The sequence below is a fragment of the Scyliorhinus torazame genome, chromosome 11, assembly GCF_047496885.1.
Source record: "Scyliorhinus torazame isolate Kashiwa2021f chromosome 11, sScyTor2.1, whole genome shotgun sequence".
NCBI lineage: Eukaryota > Metazoa > Chordata > Chondrichthyes > Carcharhiniformes > Scyliorhinidae > Scyliorhinus > Scyliorhinus torazame.
This window is the reverse complement of record NC_092717.1, coordinates 217,527,831-217,548,646: the sequence shown is the minus strand read 5'-3', so window position 1 is coordinate 217,548,646 and position 20,816 is coordinate 217,527,831. Positions and strand designations below refer to the sequence as shown.

General features: G+C 46.5%; 1 protein-coding gene across 2 annotated transcripts in view; it reads right to left on the bottom strand.

The window, feature by feature from the left end:
- LOC140385791 (focal adhesion kinase 1) overlaps nucleotides 1-20,816 on the bottom strand; it is a 904,772-nt gene that overhangs the window by 624,889 nt on the left and 259,067 nt on the right. For both annotated transcript variants that reach the window (XM_072468319.1, XM_072468317.1), the window contains exon 2: nucleotides 17,861-17,887. Coding sequence is in view for 1 of the 2 variants with exons in the window: in XM_072468317.1 (XP_072324418.1) it covers nucleotides 17,861-17,887 (27 nt within the window). In the remaining variant the exon portion in view is untranslated. The remainder of the gene's footprint in view (nucleotides 1-17,860; nucleotides 17,888-20,816) is intronic.

Below are 20,816 nucleotides of genomic sequence, written 5' to 3'. Positions count from 1 at the left end.
GTGCCCGAACAGGCACTGGACTGTGGCGACTAGGGAATTTTCACAGTAACTCCATTGTGTGTTAATGTAAGCCTACTTGTGACATTAAGATTATTATTAGGTCTCACACAGCAGGACCTAGGTACAGCCACATCTGGAGTATTGTGTGCAGTTTTGATGTCCTTATGTGAGGAAGGATGTTCTTGTTTTTATATAGGTTTAGAGTAGCCAATTATTTTTTTCCATTTAAGGGGCAATTTAGCGTGGCCAATCCACCTACCCTGCACATCTTTGGGTTGTGGGGGTGAAACCCACGCAGACACGGAGAAAATGTGCAAATTCCACACGGACTGTGACCCAGGGCCGTGATTTGAACCCGGGTCCTCAGTGCCGTAGGCTGCAGTGCTAACCACTGTGCCACATGCCGCCCCAAGAAGGATGTACTTGCTATGCAGGGAGTGCAGCAAAGGTTTACTAGGCTGACTCCTGGGATGGCAGGAGTGTCATATGAGGAGAGACTAAGTTGGTTAGGATTCTATTCATTGGGGTTTAGTAGTGTGAGAGGGATCACGTAGAAAATTATAAAATTCTAACAGGATTAGACAGGGTAGATTCAGAAAGAATGCTCCCGATGGTGGGGAGTCCAGAACTAGGGGTCATAGTTTGAGGATAAGCGGTAAACGTTTTAGGTCAGAGGTGAGGAGAGATTTCTTCACCCAGAGGACGTTGAATCTGTGGAATCCGCTACCACAAAAGTAGTTGAGGCCAAAATGTTGTGCAATGACAGGAAGGAATTAGATGTAGCTCTAGGGCTAAAGGGATATGGGGGGGAAGGCGGAATCAGGGTATTGAACTTGATGCTCAGTGCTGACGAATGGCCTCCTCTATTTTGTATGTATGTTTCTCGGGCAGCATGATAGCACAGCGGTTAGCACTGTTGCTTCACAGCTCCAGGGTCCCAGGTTCGATTCCCGGCTTGGGTCATTGTCTGTGCAGAGTCTGCACGTTCTTCCTGTGTCTGCGTGGATTTCCCCCGGGTGCTCCGGTTTTCTCCCACAAAAGTCCCAAAAGACATGCTTGTTAGGTAATTTGGACATTCTGAAGCCTACTTGTGACAATAAAGATTATTATTATTATGTGTCACTCTCTTCTGTGGGGCTTCCTGACAGTCTCTCTACTGAGGGAAGATGGGGATCTGGCGGGGATTGGGAGGTCTTGCATTTTGTTTGGTGGGGGGGGGGGGGGGGGGGGGGGGGGGGAAGAGAGGATGGCCGTCTGATGGACTTTGGAGGATAATTCCTTAAAGTGTGACCCCTTTTGGTCCACTGCATCAAATATACGCTTGTCGGGATCAACAACAACAGTTCTCCTGCAAACTTCGATCCCGAACAAGAGGCAGAGAATCCACCCCGATATTTTCTATTCTGCATTCATGATACAATGTATTATTTTCAGAAAAATATCGTTATTTCAGAATCACAGAATACTACAGTGCAGAAGAGGCCCTTTGGCCCATCGAGTCTGTACCAACGCATGAAAGACCCCCAACCTGCCCAACTAATCCCACTTGCCAGATCTTGGCCATAGTCTTGAATGTTATGGCGTGCCAGGTACTCATCCAGGTACTTTTTTAAATATAAATTTAAAGTACCCAATTCATTTTTTTCCAATTAAGGGCAATTTACCGCAGCCAATCCACCTATCCTGCACATCTTTTGGATTGTGGAGGTGAAACCCATGCAAACACGGGGTGAATGTGCAAACTCCACACGGATAGTGACCCAGAGCTGGGATCGAACCTGAGACCTCGGCGCTGTGAGACAGCAGTTAACCACTGCGCCACCGTGCTGCCCTCATCCAGGTACTTTTTAAAGAATGCTGGGCATCCCACCTCTACCACTCTAGCAGACAGTGCAGTCCAGGCCATCACCACTTTCTCAAAGGAGGAGGTTTTGCCCCTCACTTTGAACTTGTATCCCCTCGTAGCTGACCCTTCAACCCCACAACCCAAACATGTGCAGGTTAGGGGGATTGGCCATGCTAAATTGCCCCTTAATTGGAAAAATATAATCGGGTATTCTAAATATTTTTTTAAATTAAATTTAAGTTAAAATTAACTATATGGTCCCTTGCGCTAGATTTCGCCAATAAATATTAAATGCTAAATACACTAATCGCCTAGTTACTCCTCTACTTCGTTAATTACTCTCGTTTTTCAAATTTAGAACAGATTCACAACCAGCCAATCAGGTTACAGCCTGACTGTGACGTCACTTTTCAGGTTTTTGCCCACTCCCCGATACCCAACAGATATATTATTTATACTAGTGCCAACTCCGCTATCTGCCGACTAGTCCGTGAATCTCTGAGCTGTTATTTATACTAGCGCCAACTCCGCTACCTGCCGACTAGGCCACGAATCTCCGAGCTCAGTTATTTATACTTGCGCCAACTCCGCTATCTGCCGACTATTCCGTGAATCTCTGAGCTCAGTTATTTATAATAGCGCCAACTCCACTACCTGCCGAGTAGTCCGCGAATCTCCAAGCTCAGTTATTTATAATAGCGCCAACTCCGCTATCTGCCGACTAGTCCGTGAATCTCTGAGCTGTTATTTATACTAGCGCCAACTCCGCTACCTGCCGACTAGGCCACGAATCTCCGAGCTCAGTTATTTATACTTGCGCCAACTCCGCTATCTGCCGACTATTCCGTGAATCTCTGAGCTCAGTTATTTATAATAGCGCCAACTCCACTACCTGCCGAGTAGTCCGCGAATCTCCAAGCTCAGTTATTTATAATAGCGCCAACTCCGCTATCTGCCGAGTAGTCCGCGAATCTCCGAGCTCCGTTATTTATAATAGCGCCAACTCCGCTACCTGCCGACTAGGCCGCGAATCGCCGAGCTCAGTTATTCATACTAGCGCCAACTCCGCTACCTGGGCAGCGAATCTCCGCGCTCAGTTATTTGTGCTTACTGTTCCGAAGCTCCTGCTCCCCGAGCCGGCGCCAACTCCACTACCTGCCAACAAGGCCACGAATCTCCGAGCTAAGTTATTTATACTTACTGTTCCTAAACTCCTGCTCCCAGAACTGGCGGCAACTCTGCCACCTGCCGATTAGGGGTGGCACGGTGCCGCAGTTAAGGTCTAGGATGATTGTATGTGTGGAGTTTGCACTTCCTCCCCGTGTCTGCGTGGGTTTCCTCCATGTGCTTCGGTTTCCGCCCACAGTCCAAAGATGTGCAGGTTCGTTGTTTGGCCCTGCTAAATTGCCCCTTATGGTCCAAAAGGTTATTTTGGGTTCCGGGGATAGGGTGGAGGCGTGGACTTAAGTAGTACATTCTAAGGGCTGGTGCAGATTCAATGGGCCGAATGGCCTTCTTCTGCATTGTAAATTCTATGATTCTATGAATCTCCAAGCTCAGTTGTTTATACTTACTGTTCCTAAGTTCCTGCTCCCCGAGCTGGCGCCATCTCTGCTACCTGCTGACTAGGCCGCGAATCTCCGAGCTCAGTTATTTATACTGTTCCGAAGCTCCTCTTCCCCGAGTTCATGCCAACTCCACTCACTGCCGACTAGAATATTTAACTAATTCACAACAATCACCCGTTCCTTTAGATGGGCTTCACAGTTATTGATTTCATATGAGGGTTTTTTTAAATTCTGAATTAATTTGCTCTGATTTTGTTTGGAACATTTCAATAAAATGTTTTCAGATTGCCAAGTCAGATTAAAATTCAACAACAATTTATATATACACAGCTCATTTAATGTTCTAAAATATCCCATGCAGAGGCATCATAAAACAAAATAGGTAGCCAAGCCACAGCTGGAGTTATTTGGCCAAAAGCTTGGTCAATAAGGTACGTTTCAAGGAGTGCCTTAAAGGAAGAAAGCACAGTAGAGTGGCAGAGAAATGTAAGAGGGGTACTCCATAACTTAGGTACCTAGGTAACCGAAGGCATGAGCAACAATGGTGGAGGGATTAAGATCAGGGACAACCAGGAGGCCAGAATTGGACGAGGCAAGATATCGTGGAGGGTTGTACGGCGGGAGGAGATTACAGAGATAGGAAGGGGCAAGGCCATGAAGGGAATTGAAACAAGAATGAGAATTTTAAAATTAAAGACATTCCTCAACTGGGAGTCAATATAGATCAACGAGCACAAGCGTGATAGAGGAATGGAACTTGAAGCGAGTTAAGATGCAGGCAGCAGAGTTTTGAATTGCCTCACATTTACAGGAGGTAGAATTTGGGAAACCAGCAAGGAGTCCGTTGTAATAGTCAAGTCTAGAAGTAACAAAAGGAATGCATGAAAGTTGATCATTCCAACATCCATCCAATACTGTATATTTCAATGCTTCTCTTACAATGTTGCTGAATATTTACTGCTGTAGTCAGGTAGATTCTGTCTAACCTTAATGAAACGTCTTCCCCAGGCCCCATTCTATTTCTCCCAAATCAATGCACAATACCTAGTTCCAAATGACATATTAGGAACCTGCTCCCTAGCCTCTTTAAGTACAATTTTTATTATTAGGCTTAAACTTTGTGGCAGGTTTAAATTGCAATTAATCCGTAAATGAAACTATTTTGTGAAACTCTCAGGGAGGTTAACCACAAGATGTTGTTTTGCAAAGCAGCCAAGGTGCTTAAGGGGTATATGGACCAAATGGGGGGAGTGGATCCATGCCGATTTCTTAGACCTAGGGCTAGGGAGTTCTCCTTCTTCTCCCATGTCCATAAAGTGTACTCCCGGATAGATTTTTTTGTTTTGGGAAGGTCGTTGATCTCTAGGGTGGAAGAAGCTGAGTATTCAGCCATAGCGGTTTCGGACCATGCCCCACATTGGGTGGACCTGGAATTAGGAGAGGAAAGGGAGCAGAGAGCACTCTGGCGATTAGATGTGGGATTGATGGCGGATGAGGGAGTGTGTGCAAGAGTGCGGGGGTGTATTGAGAGATACCTGGAGGTCAATGACGACGGCGAGGTCCCTGTGGGAGTGGTATGGGAAGCACTAAAAGCGGTGGTCAGAGGAGAGCTGATCTCCATTGGGGCCCACAAAAGGAAAACAGAGGCCAAGGAAAGGGAAAGATTACTGGGGGAGATTTTAAGGGTGGATAGGGAATTTGCAGAGACCCCGGAGGAGGGACTGTACAGGGAGAGGAGACAACTCCAGACGGAGTTTGACCTTCTGACCACCAGAAAGGCGGAGGTGCTGTGGAGGAAGGCACAGGGGAGGAGGTATGAATATGGGGAAAAGGTTAGTCGCCTGTTGGCTCATCAATTGCGAAAGAGGACAGCAGAGAGGGAGATAGGAGGAATTAGAGACGAAAAGGGAGACACGGTGCGAAGAGCAGGAAAGATAAATGAGGTGTTCAAGACCTTCTATGAGGGACTGTATAGGTCTCAACCCCCAGAGGGAGAGGAGGGGATGCGGCAGTTCCTGGATTAATTGAGGTTCCCTAAAGTGGAGGAGCAGGAGGTGGTAGGCCTGGTGGCACCGATTGGGGTGGACGAGGTTATTAAGGGACTGGGAAGCATGCAAGCAGGGAAGGCTCCGGGACCAGACGGGTTCCCGGTGGAATATTACAGAAAATATGTGGACTTGTTGGCCCCGTTGATGGTGAGGACATTCAATGAGGCCAGGGAAGCAGGGACTTTACCCCCGACGATGTCGGAGGCGACGATATCGATAATTTTGAAGAGGGATAAAGATCCGTTGCAGTGCGGGTCCTATAGACCTATTTCATTATTGAACGTGGACGCCAAATTGTTGGCAAAGGTACTGGCATCGAGGATAGAGGACTGTGTCCCGGGGGTGATGCACAAAGACCAGACAGGGTTCGTAAAAGGGAGACAACTGAATGTTAACGTGCGACGGCTATTAGGGGTGATAATGATGCCCCCAGTGGAGGGGGAGGCAGAGATAGTGGCGGCAATGGATGCAGAGAAGGCATTTGACAGGGTGGAGTGGGAGTATTTATGGGAAGTGTTAAGGAGGTTTGGGTTCGGGAACAGGTTTATTAGCTGGGTCAAACTTCTTTATGGGGCTCCAACGGCAAGTGTAGTTACGGGTCGACAAAGATCGGAGTATTTCCGACTATATAGGGGAACAAGACAGGGATGCCCGCTGTCTCCATTGTTGTTCGCGTTGGCAATTGAACCTCTGGCCATGGCGTTGAGAGACTCCAGGAAATGGAGAGGGGTGATTAGAGGGGGAGAAGAACACAGAGTCTCGTTATACGCAGCTGACCTATTGTTATACGTGTCGGACCCAGCAGGGGGGGATGATAGAGGTTATGCGAATGTTGAGGGAGTTCGGGGATTTCTCGGGGTATAGGCTAAACATGGGGAAGAGTGAATTATTTGTGATACATCCAGGGGACCAGAGTAGAGAGATAGAAGGCCTGCCTCGAAGGAAAGTGGAAAGAAACTTCCGATACCTGGGGATTCAGATCGCTAGGAGCTGGGGAACCTTGCACAGACTTAATCTGACACGGCTGGTAGAACAAATGGAGGAGGACTTCAAGAGGTGGGACATGCAGCCTCTGTCGCTGGCGGGCAGGGTGCAGGCAATTAAGATGATGGTCCTCCCGAGGTTCTTATTTGTATTTCAATGTCTCCCTATACTAATCACTGAGACCTTTTTCAATAAAATAGACAGGAGCATCACGAGCTTCGTGTGGGCAGGGAAAGTTCCGAGAGTAAGGAGGGGGTTCCTTCAGCGTAGTAGGGACAGAGGAGGATTGGCACTACCGAACTTGGGCGATTACTATTGGGCCGCCAATGTGGCAATGATACGTAAATGGATGATGGAGGGTGAGGGAGCGGCGTGGAAAAGACTGGAGAGAAAGTCCTGTAAAGGGACGAGTTTAGAGGCGCTGGTGACGGCGCCGCTACCGTTCTCGCCAAAAAGGTTTACCACGAACCCGGTGGTGGCGGCAACATTGAATATCTGGGGACAGTGGAGGCGACAGAGAGGGGTGCGGGGTGCCCTGGTGGGGTCCCCAATTAGGAACAACCATAGGTTCGCCCCAGGAAGAATGGATGGAGGATTTCAGAGCTGGCACCAGTTGGGAATTAGGAGGGTGGGAGATTTATTTATAGATGGGACTTTTGCGAGCTTGGGAGCATTGGAGGAAAAGTATAAGTTGCCCCGGGGAAACTTCCTGAGATATATGCAGGTGAGGGCGTTTACTAGACAACAGGTGAGGGAATTTCCGCTGCTCCCGACACAGGGGATTCAGGACAGAGTGCTTTCAGGGGTCTGGGTCGGAGAGGGCAAGGTGTCAGAGATATACCGAGAGATGAGGGAAGAGGGGGAGGAGTCGGTGGGCGAACTAAAAGGAAAGTGGGAAGAAAAACTAGGGGAGGAGGTAGAGGAGGGTATGTGGGCTGATGCCCTAAGCAGGGTAAATTCCTCTTCCTCATGCGCCAGGCTTAGCCTGATTCAACTTAAGGTGCTACATAGAGCACACATAACGGGAGCAAGATTGAGCAGGTTCTTTGGAGTGGAGGACAAATGTGGGAGGTGCGGCGGGAACCCGGCAAACCACACACATATGTTTTGGGCGTGCCCGGCACTGGAAGGGTATTGGAAGGGAGTGACGGGAGTGATTTCGAAGGTGGTGAAGGCCCGAGTCAAACCAGGCTGGGGGCTAGCTCTATTTGGAGTTGCGGATGAGCCGGGAGTGCAGGAGGCGAAAGAGGCCGACGTTGTGGCCTTTGCGTCCCTAGTAGCCCGGTACAGGATCCTACTCATGTGGAAGGAGGCGAAACCCCCCGGACTGGAGGCCTGGGTAAATGATATGGCGGGGTTCATTAAACAGGAGCAGATAAAGTTTGCCCTGAGAGGATCGGCTCAAGGGTTCACCAAGCGGTGGCAGCCATTTCTCGACTACCTAGGGGAATGTTAGAGGGAAGACAGATGACCAGCAGCAGCAACCCAGGGGGGAGGGGCGGGGGGCGGTTTAGCTTAGTTTATGTTAAAAGATTATGGGGTTTAGTTATTTGTGTATTGTTAAAAAAAATTCTTTACTGTTACGTTTTGCTTTGTAAGAGGGAAAAAATTGTTGTTTGGAAAAAAATTTCAATAAAATATATATTTTTTTTAAAAAGAGTGAGAAAAGAAGTGGTAACGGAAGTGGAAATGGAGAGAGTGAGGCAAAAAAAAGCAGAGGAGATCATGAGGAAGAATAATGAAGAGGGACAGTGAAAGGGAAAGATGTGGGAGGTAGAAAATAAGTAGGGAGATCAGAAAGGCAATGGCAAAGAAGAGGAGAGGAAGAGAATGCAGAGAAAGGGAAATACAGCAGAAGTAGGAGTAGAAGCATTGGGAAGAAGTGACAAGGTGGGGATTGCTGTTGTGGGGGTGAGGAGGAGATGTGCAACCATTGGATATTTGAAGGAATGGTTGATGGCCAGTGGACAGGTTGCAACTGGAAATCCACCTGAGGGCAGGTTTTGATCGTAATTATCTAAGGAGGTGGAGGTCAGAATCGTACTCAATGTGGGGTGTTCAGACTTTTTTCTTTATCTGTATTTTCCGTAAGGTTTTATTTCTTGCAATGCTGGGTCTGATGATAGCTGAAATCTCAGCCAGGCTGTTGGCTGGGAAGTACAAGCAAGATCTGCCTCAACTGCAGGAGAAATATTAGCTCTGAGAGGATATGCTGGAGGGCCTAAATTTTACTTAGCTGGCAGGCATCAAGTTGCACATGCACAGTTCATGACTTCCCAAAAATATAATTCAAACCAAATTGATTCAAGATCTACAGCAGATGTCAGGCTGGGGAATCCGTAATATTCAGCACAAGCCTTTTTTGCCTTTTCTTAAAAATAGAAAGATAAGTAATTTGATGCCTTTTCTCAGACTTATGATTAATCTGGTTTCTTGTAAATGCCAAACTGTAATACAAAGGGGGTTGGGTTAAGGGGGAGTCAATCCACAGCTCAGATGAAGCTTATTTTTGATCCTATGGTATACCAAATGGTACTCCAGTTAATAACTCCTATTTATAAAACATCTTTAACCTAATAAAAAGTCCCATGAGACCAGACAGTGTGACACAGTCCGCAGGCATGACCCTAACCTTCCGATTGCTTGCCATTTTAATTCACCACTTTGCAAGAGGCCGAGGACAGAAATGTAAGCGCGAGAACAATGTTCCTGGGAAATTTAATCCAAGATTGAGGAACAGCACCTCAGATTCTGATTCAGCAATTTACAGCCTTCTAGACTCAACATTGAAGTCAACAACTTCAGAGCATAAATTCTGCTCTCAATTCTGATTTATCTATCCAATTGCCAGTCCATTCTTAACCCTCTCTCTGGACTAATACTTAGTTTCTTTACTACAGCTATTACCACTCACTTTGCCATTTATTCCATGACATTTTAGTACTTTTTTTAAAATTCAAATTTACAGGATGTGTACACCGTTGGTTATAATAATCTTTATTTGTGTCACAAGTAGGCTTACATTAACACTGAAATTAAGTTACTGTGAAAATCCCTGAGTCACCACACACTGGCGCCTGTTCTGGGGCCAGCATTTATTGTCCATCCCTAGTTGCACTCACTGACCTATTCCAGATCTTCCCCTTTGTCTTCCTCTCCCTCTCCCCTTTCAAGAGCATACAGCCCATCGCATATCTACCTCCCTTCAGTTCTGAAGAGACACATTCAATTTGAAACATTAACTCTGTTTCTCTCTCCACATGTGCTACCAGACCTGTTGAGTATTTCCAGCACTTTGTTTTTATTAAACCACACCCGCCAACCAAATATTCTACCTCTCAAATATAACATAAATGAAACCCTGGAATAAATTGAACACTTCCCATACTTGGCAGCCACCTCTCATAAAAGACAATTTTTGGCGAGGCAATCAAATATCAGATCAGCTGCACCAGCTCAGCCTACTGATGGAGAGTGGTGGGCAACAAAGTAAACAGGATTCTCTAGTGTACAGAGCAGTTGTTGTCACAATACGACTGGACTGCAGACCTGAGCTGTGTATCAGGTGACAGAGAATCATAGAATCGTTGAAATTTACAGCACGGAGGGAGGCCATTCAGCCGAACAAAGCAGCCACCCCCAACTAATCCTATTTTCCAGCTTTTGGTCAGTAACCTTGTAGGTGAGACTTCCGGGTGCGGCGATGACCAGCTGAGTCGCACGTTTCGGCAGCTCCCGGTGAAACGGACTTTTGGGCTCTTGATAGGAGCCCCAACGGCAATTTTGACGGCTAAAAACACTGTGCGGTAAACCAGAAGGGAATCCCCCCTGGATACGGATGGAAAAAGGAGGAGAAAGTGGCCGGATTGCAGTGGATCCTTTAGAACAGCGGCAAGGAAGGCAAGCAAAAACCAAGATGGCGTCGGAAGGTGGCAGTTTAACATGGGGCCCTGAACAACAAGAGTTCTTGAAATGCTGTGTGGAAGAGCTCAAAAAGGAAATGAAGAAAGAGCTGTTGGCCCCGATACTACAGGCGATCGAAGGGCTAAAGGAGGAACAAAAGACCCAGGAGTGGGAGCTTCGGGTCGTGAAGGCAAAGGCAGCCGAGAATGAGGACGACATACAGGGCCTGGTGGTGAAGACGGAGACGCATGAGGCACATCAGAAACGATGTGTGGAAAGGTTGGAGGCACTGGAGAACAACGTAAGGAGGAACAACTTGAGGATTCTTGGTCTTCCTGAAGGTGCGGAGGGAGCGGACGTCGGGGCATATGTGAGCACGATGCTGCACTCGTTAATGGGAGCGGAGGCCCCGGCGGGTCCGTTGGAGGTGGAGGGAGCATACCGAGTGATGGCGCGAGGACCGAGAGCAGGAGAAATTCCCAGAGCCATAGTGGTGAGATTCCTCCGTTTTAAGGATAGAGAAATGGTCCTTAGATGGGCAAAGAAAACTCGGAGCAGTAAATGGGAGAACGCGGTGATCCGCGTTTATCAAGACTGGAGTGCGGAGGTGGCGAGAAGGAGGACGAGCTTTAATCGGGCCAAGGCGGTGCTTCATAAAAAGATAAAATTTGGAATGCTGCAACCGGCAAGACTGTGGGTCACATATCGAGGGAGGCACCACTACTTTGAGACGGCGGATGAAGCGTGGACTTTTATTGTGGAAGAAAAACTGGAATGAGCGGGTTATTAAAAAGAACGTTTGAACAAAGTGGTGGGGCGAATGTGGGGGGCGAAGAGGGGGGTTAAAAAGGGGGGACAGAGGAGTTTTATGTACTAATCCTGCGATGTGGTAACTTTTCTCTCTTGCACAGGTGGTGATGGGGGGAGGTGGAGGAGATGGGGCGTTGGCCATTGGGGGCGGGGCCAAGGGAGAAGCGCGGGCTTGGTTCCCGCGCTATGATAATCATGGCGGGAATAGAGAAGCAGGAAGGAGGGGGCGTCGCACGGTGCGAGCCGAGGTCACGGGGGGAAGCCGAGGTCGGCCAGAGTTTGCTGACTTCTGGGAGCAACATGGGGGGAGTAATTACGCTAGCGGGGGATCTAGCGGGGGGGGGTGGGAGGGGGGAATTACTGGGTTGCTGCTGCTGGGGAGAGGGGGGAGCTGGTATGGGAGGGGGTGGGCACCGCCTGGGGGAGATACAGCTGCGTGGGAACCGGGTGAGGAGCTGGAAAAAGGGGATGGCTAATCGACAAGGGGGGGGGTGTAGGAAGCCCCCCAACCCGGCTGATCGCGTGGAACGTGAGAGGGCTGAATGGGCCGATAAAGAGGGCACGGGTACTCGCACACCTTAAGAAACTTAAGGCAGATGTGGTTATGTTACAGGAAACGCACCTGAAACTGATAGACCAGGTTAGGCTACGCAAAGGATGGGTGGGGCAGGTGTTCCATTCGGGGCTAGATGCGAAAAACAGGGGGGTGGCTATATTAGTGGGGAAGCGGGTAATGTTCGAGGCAAAGACTATAGTGGCGGATAACGGGGGCAGATACGTGATGGTGAGTAGCAAACTACAGGGGGAGACGGTGGTTTTGGTAAACGTATATGCCCCGAACTGGGATAATGCCAATTTTATGAGGCGGATGCTAGGACGCATTCTGGACCTAGAGATGGGAAAGCTGATAATGGGGGGAGATTTTAATACGGTGTTGGAACCAGGGCTGGACAGGTCGAAGTCCAGGACTGGAAGGAGGCCGGCAGCAGCCAAGGTACTTAAAGATTTTATGGAGCAGATGGGAGGTGTAGACCCGTGGAGATTTAGCAAACCTAGGAGTAAGGAGTTCTCGTTTTTCTCCTATGTCCATAAAGTCTACTCGCGAATAGACTTTTTTGTGCTGGGAAGGGCGTTGATCCCGAAGGTGAGGGGAACGGAGTATACGGCTATAGCCATTTCGGATCACGCTCCACACTGGGTAGACTTGGAGATAGGGGAGGAAACAGGAGGGCGCCCACCCTGGAGAATGGACATGGGACTAATGGCAGATGAGGGGGTGTGTCTAAGGGTGAGGGGGTGCATTGAAAAGTACTTGGAACTCAATGATAATGGGGAGGTCCAGGTGGGAGTGGTCTGGGAGGCGTTGAAGGCGGTGGTTAGAGGGGAGCTGATATCAATAAGGGTACATAAAGGGAAGCAGGAGAGTAAGGAACGGGAGTGGTTGCTGCAAGAACTTTTGAGGGTGGACAGACAATATGCGGAAGCACCGGAGGAGGGACTGTACAGGGAAAGGCAAAGGCTACATGTAGAATTTGACTTGCTGACTACGGGCACTGCAGAGGCACAATGGAGGAAGGCACAGGGTGTACAGTACGAATATGGGGAGAAGGCGAGCAGGTTGCTGGCACACCAATTGAGGAAAAGGGGAGCAGCGAGGGAAATAGGGGGAGTGTGGGATGAGGAAGGAGAGATGGAGCGGGGAGCGGAGAGAGTGAATGGAGTGTTCAAGACATTTTATAAAAAATTATATGAAGCTCAACCCCCGGATGGGAGGGAGAGAATGATGGGCTTCTTGGATCGGCTGGCATTTCCCAAGGTGGAAGAGCAGGAAAGGGTGGGACTGGGAGCACAGATCGAGGTAGAAGAAGTGGTGAAAGGAATTAGGAGCATGCAGGCGGGAAAGGCCCCGGGACCGGATGGATTCCCAGTCGAATTCTATAGAAAATATGTGGACTTGCTCGCCCCGGTATTGACGAGGACCTTTAATGAGGCAAAGGAAAGGGGACAACTGCCCCCGACTATGTCTGAAGCAACGATATCGCTTCTCTTAAAGAAGGAAAAGGACCCGCTACAATGCGGGTCCTATAGACCTATTTCCCTCCTAAATGTAGATGCCAAGATTCTGGCCAAGGTAATGGCAATGAGAATAGAGGAATGTGTCCCAGGGGTGGTCCACGAGGACCAAACTGGGTTTGTGAAGGGGAGACAGCTGAACACGAATATACGGAGGCTGTTAGGGGTAATGATGATGCCCCCACCAGAGGGGGAAACGGAGATAGTAGTGGCGATGGATGCCGAGAAAGCATTTGATAGAGTGGAGTGGGATTATTTGTGGGAGGTGTTGAGGAGATTTGGTTTTGGAGAGGGGTATGTTAGATGGGTGCAGCTGTTGTATAGGGCCCCGATGGCGAGCGTGGTCACGAATGGACGGGGATCTGCATATTTTCGGCTCCATAGAGGGACAAGGCAGGGATGCCCTCTGTCCCCATTATTGTTTGCACTGGCGATTGAGCCCCTGGCGATAGCGTTGAGGGGTTCCAAGAAGTGGAAGGGAGTACTTAGAGGAGGAGAAGAACACCGGGTATCTTTGTATGCGGACGATTTGCTACTATACGTGGCAGACCCGGCGGAGGGGGTGCCAGAAATAATGCGGATACTTGGGGAGTTTGGGGATTTTTCAGGGTATAAATTGAACATGGGGAAAAGTGAGTTGTTTGTGGTGCATCCAGGGGAGCAGAGTAGAGAAATAGAGGACCTACCGTTGAGGAAGATAACAAGGGACTTTCGTTACCTAGGGATCCAGATAGCCAAGAATTGGGGCACTTTGCATAGGTTAAATTTAATGCGGTTGGTGGAACAAATGGAGGAGGATTTCAAGAGATGGGATATGGTATCCCTGTCACTGGCAGGGAGGGTGCAGGCGGTTAAGATGGTGGTCCTCCCGAGATTCCTCTTTGTGTTTCAGTGCCTCCCGGTGGTGATCACAAAGGCTTTTTTTTAAAAGGATTGAAAAGAGCATCATGGGTTTTGTGTGGGCCGGGAAGACCCCGAGAGTGAGGAAGGGATTCTTACAGCGTAGCAGGGATAGGGGGGGGGCTGGCACTACCGAGCCTAAGTGAGTATTATTGGGCCGCTAATATTTCAATGGTTAGTAAGTGGATGGGAGTGGAGGAGGGAGCGGCGTGGAAGAGATTAGAGAGGGCGTCCTGTAGGGGGACTAGCCTACAGGCTATGGTGACAGCCCCATTGCCGTTCTCACCGAGGAACTACACCACAAGCCCGGTGGTGGTGGCTACACTGAAGATTTGGGGACAGTGGAGACGGCATAGGGGAAAGACTGGAGCCTTGGGGGGGGGACCCCGATAAGAAACAACCATAGGTTTGCCCCGGGGGGAATGGATGGGGGATATGGAATGTGGCAAAGAGCAGGAATAACGCAACTGAAAGATCTGTTTGTGGATGGGAAGTTCGCGAGTGTGGGAGCGCTGACCGAGAAATATGGGTTGCCCCAAGGGAATGCATTCAGGTATATGCAACTGAGGGCTTTTGTGAGGCAACAAGTGAGGGAATTCCCGCAGCTCCCGACACAAGAGGTGCAGGACAGAGTGATCTCAAAGACATGGGTGGGGGATGGTAAGGTGTCAGATATATATAGGGAAATGAGGGACGAAGGGGAGACTATGGTAGATGAACTAAAAGGGAAATGGGAAGAAGAGCTGGGGGAGGAGATCGAGGAGGGGCTGTGGGCAGATGCCCTAAGCAGGGTAAACTCGTCGTCCTCGTGTGCCAGGCTAAGTCTGATTCAGTTTAAGGTATTACACAGGGCGCATATGACTGGAGCACGGCTCAGCAGATTTTTTGGGGTGGAGGATAGGTGTGCGAGGTGCTCGAGAAGCCCAGCGAATCATACCCATATGTTTTGGTCATGCCCGGCACTACAGGGGTTTTGGATGGGGGTGACAAAGGTGCTTTCAAAAGTAGTGGGGGTCCGGGTCGAACCAAGCTGGGGGTTGGCTATATTTGGGGTTGCACAAGAGCCGGGAGTGCAGGAGGCGAGAGAGGCCGATGTTTTGGCCTTTGCGTCCCTAGTAGCCCGGCGCAGGATATTGCTAATGTGGAACGAAGCCAAGCCCCCGGGGGTGGAGACCTGGATAAATGATATGGCAGGGTTTATAAAGCTAGAGCGGATTAAGTTCGTTCTAAGGGGGTCGGCTCAAGGGTTCACCAGGCGGTGGCAACCGTTCGTCGAATACCTCGCAGAAAGATAGATGGAATGGAAAAAAGAAGGCAGCAGCAGCAGCCCAGGATCGGGGGGGGCGGGGGGGGGGAGGAACCAGAAGGACTCTCAGGGTTGTTAATATATACTGTATAATATGTATAGGTCGTTGCTACAGATAATTATATATTGGACTGTTAAATTATATTTTTGGAGAGTGTTACTTGTGATAAGGCAGTTGCCAATTAGGGTTAGTTTTCATTTTTGTTATTTATTATTTATTCATTTTCTGTTTATAAAATAGGTCATTGTTATTTGTGTTGTTATAATATTGTGTAAAGGATGCACAATGTACTGTGTTGGTTGACCAAAAATTTTCAATAAAATATTTTATTTAAAAAAAGTAACCTTGTAGGTTAAGGTACTCCAAGTACTTTTTAAATGTTATGAGGGTATCTGCCTCTACCACCCTTTCACACACCTCACATCTCCTTTAAACCTTTCAACTCAATTTAAATCTATGCCTTTGTAAGATGGACCTCTCCCCGCCCCCTCAGCTGAGGGGAATAGTATCTTCTTATTCACTATTTAGACCCCACATAATTTTAATTTGGTCTCCCTCTGCCTCTATAATTTACCACAGTTCTCCAGTCCAGGCAACATCTTTGTAAAACTCTGTACCCTCTCAAGTGCAACAGAAGGGCATGAGGAAATTTAATCAGTAAGATCTCTACCGCATCCTCCCAATCTATGGGAGGACCATCGACCAAACATGAATATCTTTCCATAGAATCCCTCATAGGGCAGAAGAGGGCCATTTGGCTCATTGAGTCTGTACCGACCCTTCAAAAGAGCACTCTACCTAGGCCCCCGGCCACCCACCCCCCACCTGGTCCACAAGGATTCAGGAAAAACCCCTGCAACATCAACTTGGTTCCACATGGCAGAAAAGAATCTCCCAACCAGGGCCTGTTTTCCTGACGTAAAAAGGCTAACATTCCAGGGCAAAGGAAACACTTCAAAGACACTTTGAAGCTGTCCTGAAGCACAGCAGCATCGGCATTAATGGCTGGGAGAAGCTTGCTACCAAACATTCAAAATGGTAACAACTTGTCCATCCAGCTGCATCATGCTTTGAGTCGCAACATCATAATTATGAGGCAGAAAAGGAAGCCAATCCTGCAATCCAGATATCCTGCCCCATTCACCCAAAGATCTGTTTAGATAAAATATCCAGGCCACATACCACTATTCAAGTACTGCTCACTTCCATCAGTTTCCTCTCTGGTATTCCATGCAGATGAAAATATTTCCCTTTACAAAGAACAGCAAGGCTACTAAATATATTAATAAACCTCAAATTTCCTCCCTATCGTATCCTTCATCCTGTAAAATGGTGACTTCACCACTGTTCAAAGGAAGTTTACATGCTTTACAAACTTCCGTTATTTATTCCATTAGACAACTCTTACACAAGAGACTGGCTTCAACACAGTGACTCCTCCATTTAATCATGTAGTATGAAGCGATTTAGCATTTTCTCTTGGCACACACATCCAAATATTGTAACCTGTTTTGAGTTAGTATTTCTCCAAAGTAGCTGTGTCATCAAGATCCTTTATCAGTCTCCACGCTGCAAATTCAATGGCTTGTAAACAACAAAGTGTCATAGAGATTTACAGCCTAGGAGGAGACCTTTGGCTCCGTGCATCTGCACCAGCTCTTTCCTTGAATGAAAATTCAAACGTAACCACAGTTCGCAATGTTAACTGACTTAATATTTACTTTGCATGGAGTTTCTCCATATATTCCAATGGCGGCTTTCTTATTCTCTTCACATACCCTCCATGCATGACAGACAGTAAACTGTGACAGGCAAATATGACCAACAAGTTCAGAAAATCCATGCCAGGTGCCCCTTTCTTTTTAAAAAAAGACCATCGACAGATATAAATATTTTCTTTTATAAATTCAATGTACCCAATTAATTTTTTCCAATTAAGGGGCAATTTAGCAGAGCCAATCCACCTACCCTGCACATCTTTGGGTTGTGGGGGTGAAACCCACGCAAACACGGGGAGAATGTGCAAACTCCACACGGACAGGGTCTCAGAGCCGGGATCGAACCTGGAACCTCGGCGTCATGAGGTAGCAATGCTGACCCACTGTGCCACCGTGCTGCCCCATAGATATAAACGTAGCAGTCTAAGTCAAAGGCTGCAAAATTTTTAACTACTCCGAACAATAATAAAAACAATGAACAGAGTAAATAGTGTTCCTCACCATATTAAAATAATTAAGTGTCAATTCAGTTTAGTGTTGATTCAAAATCCTCATCAGTGACAGTAATAAAATTTCAGGTGATGAATTTAAAGTATCTTTACCCATGTCTGAAATAGTGCATGCATCAATAATTTTGACTTGTATTCCAATAACAACATTGAATGTAAAACTCGCATCAGAAGATAAAATAATGCACACTCACCTGTCGGATGATATGTACCGGAAAAGTCTGTAAGAAAGAAAACATGAAATGCATTACTCTTATCACTTGTGCTTTATATTTTTGCTCTGTCGTGCTTCTTTATCACACAAAGCAAAAACTGAATAATTACTAATATACAGTTGATAGGGAAGTAGTTCGCACTTAAGAGTCCTCTGGCACAAGCAATTGTTGAAGTTAGGTCCCTCATTTTCATTGAGGTGGATAAGAAGCTAATGGAGAACAAGCAGCTGTGGTTCAAAGAAAATACAAAGGTAGATCTGCTGGTATTTGTGCTCTAACAGTTTATTCAAACTACTCAGTCACACACCTGTGTATTTCACGTCCAAACTGATAGAACATCTAAATTCAGTAGAAACTACGGCACCTATAATAATTAAATCAGTGTTTTTGCTAGAAGTGACAGTTCAGTGCTGTTCATAACCAGCCTTGAATGTATTCAACAATTGAACAACCACAGCCTTCTGGGTTAGTTAATTCCAAAGATGTAGGTCTGAGTGAAACAAAAATTCTCTGTCGTGCTTCTTTATCTCAGAGCAAAATGGCTCATCCCTTATCCTGAGATTATACACATAATTCTAGAGGGGGAAACAGTATCTTACCATGCCAAATCCTCTCAGAATTTTCTATGTTTCAATGAGATGAAATTAAATGAAAATCGCTTATTGTCACAAGTAGGCTTCAAATGAAGTTACTGTGAAAAGCCCCTAGTCACCACATTCCGGCGCCTGTTCGGGGAGGCTGGTACGGGATAATCTCTCAATCTTCTGAACTCCAGATTATAGTTTGACTCTGTATTCAATCTTCCTTCGTAGGACAATCCCCCTCATCCCAGGAATGAATTTAGTGAACCTTCATCACACACTCTTAAACAAGTATATTCTTAATTTGGTATAGAGGCTAAAACTGCACTCGCTATTCAGTCTCAGCAAAGCACTGTACGATTACAGCAAGACGTCCATTCTTGTCCATTCAACATCTTTTGCAGACACTGTCTTCCTCATAGCTTTGTCTCCTACATGGCTTTGTATCATCAGAAAATAAATTACACGGCGTCCCTTCATCTAAGTCATTAACACAGATTAATAGGAAGCCCTGGCTCTAAAGCCTTTAAAACAAATTAATAACGGCTTGCCAACCTGAAGATGAAGTGCAGATTGCCACCCTATTTGCACCCTTCAACTAATTCTTTCCCCATACTAATATATTACCCGAACCCCATGAGCCTGTATCTCATGCAACAACGTTTTGTGTGGCAACGTTTTGTGTAACGATGCTGGGCAAGTGGTTCAAATATCAGTGGGGGAGCATTTTGCAGACAGTGATCATAACTCTGTTCGATTCAAGATTGTTATGGAAAAGGACAAGGATAGAGCTGAGATCAACGTTCTAAACTGGGGGAAGGCCGATTTTAATAAGATCAGTTATGATTTGGCCAGAGTGGACTTGACAAGACAATTTTAGGTAAATCTGTGACAGAACAGTGGGACGAATTAAAGAAGGAAAATGGGGGGAGTAGAGGGACAACAGAACCCTGGATATCGGGGGATATACAGCATTGGATCAGGAGAAAAGGGGAGGCTTATGGCAGATATGGCTCAAAACAGCGGAAGCCTTAGAGGCATATAGAATGCGCAAAAAGGAACTTAAAAGGAACTTAGGACTGCAAAAAGGGGACATGAAAGGATACAGGCAGGTAAAGTAAAGGATAATCCCAAGTTGTTTTACAAGTACATTAAGAATAAAAGGATAACTAGGGAAAGAGTAGGGCCCATTAAGGACCACAGTGGTAATTTGTGTGTGGAGTCGGAGGATGTCGGTAGGTTTCTAAACGAATATTTGATTTGATTTAATTTATTGTCACGTGTACCGAGGGAAGTGAAAAGTACTGTTCTGCGTACAATCCAGGCAGATCATTCCATACATGAAAAACATAGGACATGCATAAATATACAATGTAAATACATTGACATCAGGTGAAACATATGGAGTGCAGTGCTATATATATATATATATATAGTAGAGAAGATGTGTGGAGAGATCAGTTCAGTCCATAAGAGGGTCATTCAGGAGTCTGGTAACAGTGGGAAGGAAGCTGTTTTTGAACCTGTGGAACGGCAACTTATTATCTAAATGGGGAGAAATTTTGGGGTGCTCCGATGCAGAGGGATCTGGGTGTCCTTGTGCATGAGCCACAGAAAACTAGCATGCGGGTGCAGCAGATAATGAGGAAAGCAAATGGAATGTTGGCATTTATAGCAAAAGGAATTGAGTATAAAGGTAAGGAAGTGTTGTTGCAACTATACAAGGCATTGGTGCGGTACTAACAATTAAAGCAATTCTCTCCCTGAATAGTCTCACGTTGGTTTATTTGGAATTAGGAAAATCAAATCTCAAGTAAAACGTTCTTGCAGCAAAATGCTAATTCAGGAAAATGAGTTTAAACTAATAAGGCAAAAAACTCAGCAATTAACCAGATCCCACTTCTTTAGACTTTTTTGTTAATAGAATATGAACAGTGAAAATCTACATATCAATTCCGAAATAAAGTTTGTGAATGGCAATTAGGAATGGGCAACAAATGCTGCCTTTGCCAGTAACACACATTCCATAGAAATTTTTAAATGTAGACAAGGATGGATAATAAGTTAAATCTATGGAGGTGAGCAAACAACAAATTGACAGCAGGGGTAAAGGTATAGTTAAAATCTTCAGAATTTCAACTCAGCTTCCAGTCTTGATATCACCTAGAATTGATTTTCTTCCAAAACATTGCTGTTTATACACTTTGGACCACTATACACAAACATAACAGAGAGTTTTCTATGAAATGCTCTTTTCTGTCCAGCTTTTGAGACTGATGGACTACATACTTTTCCAATCTTGTATTCTCTTTTTTTTTAAAAATATACTTATTAAAGTTTTTTAACACAATTTT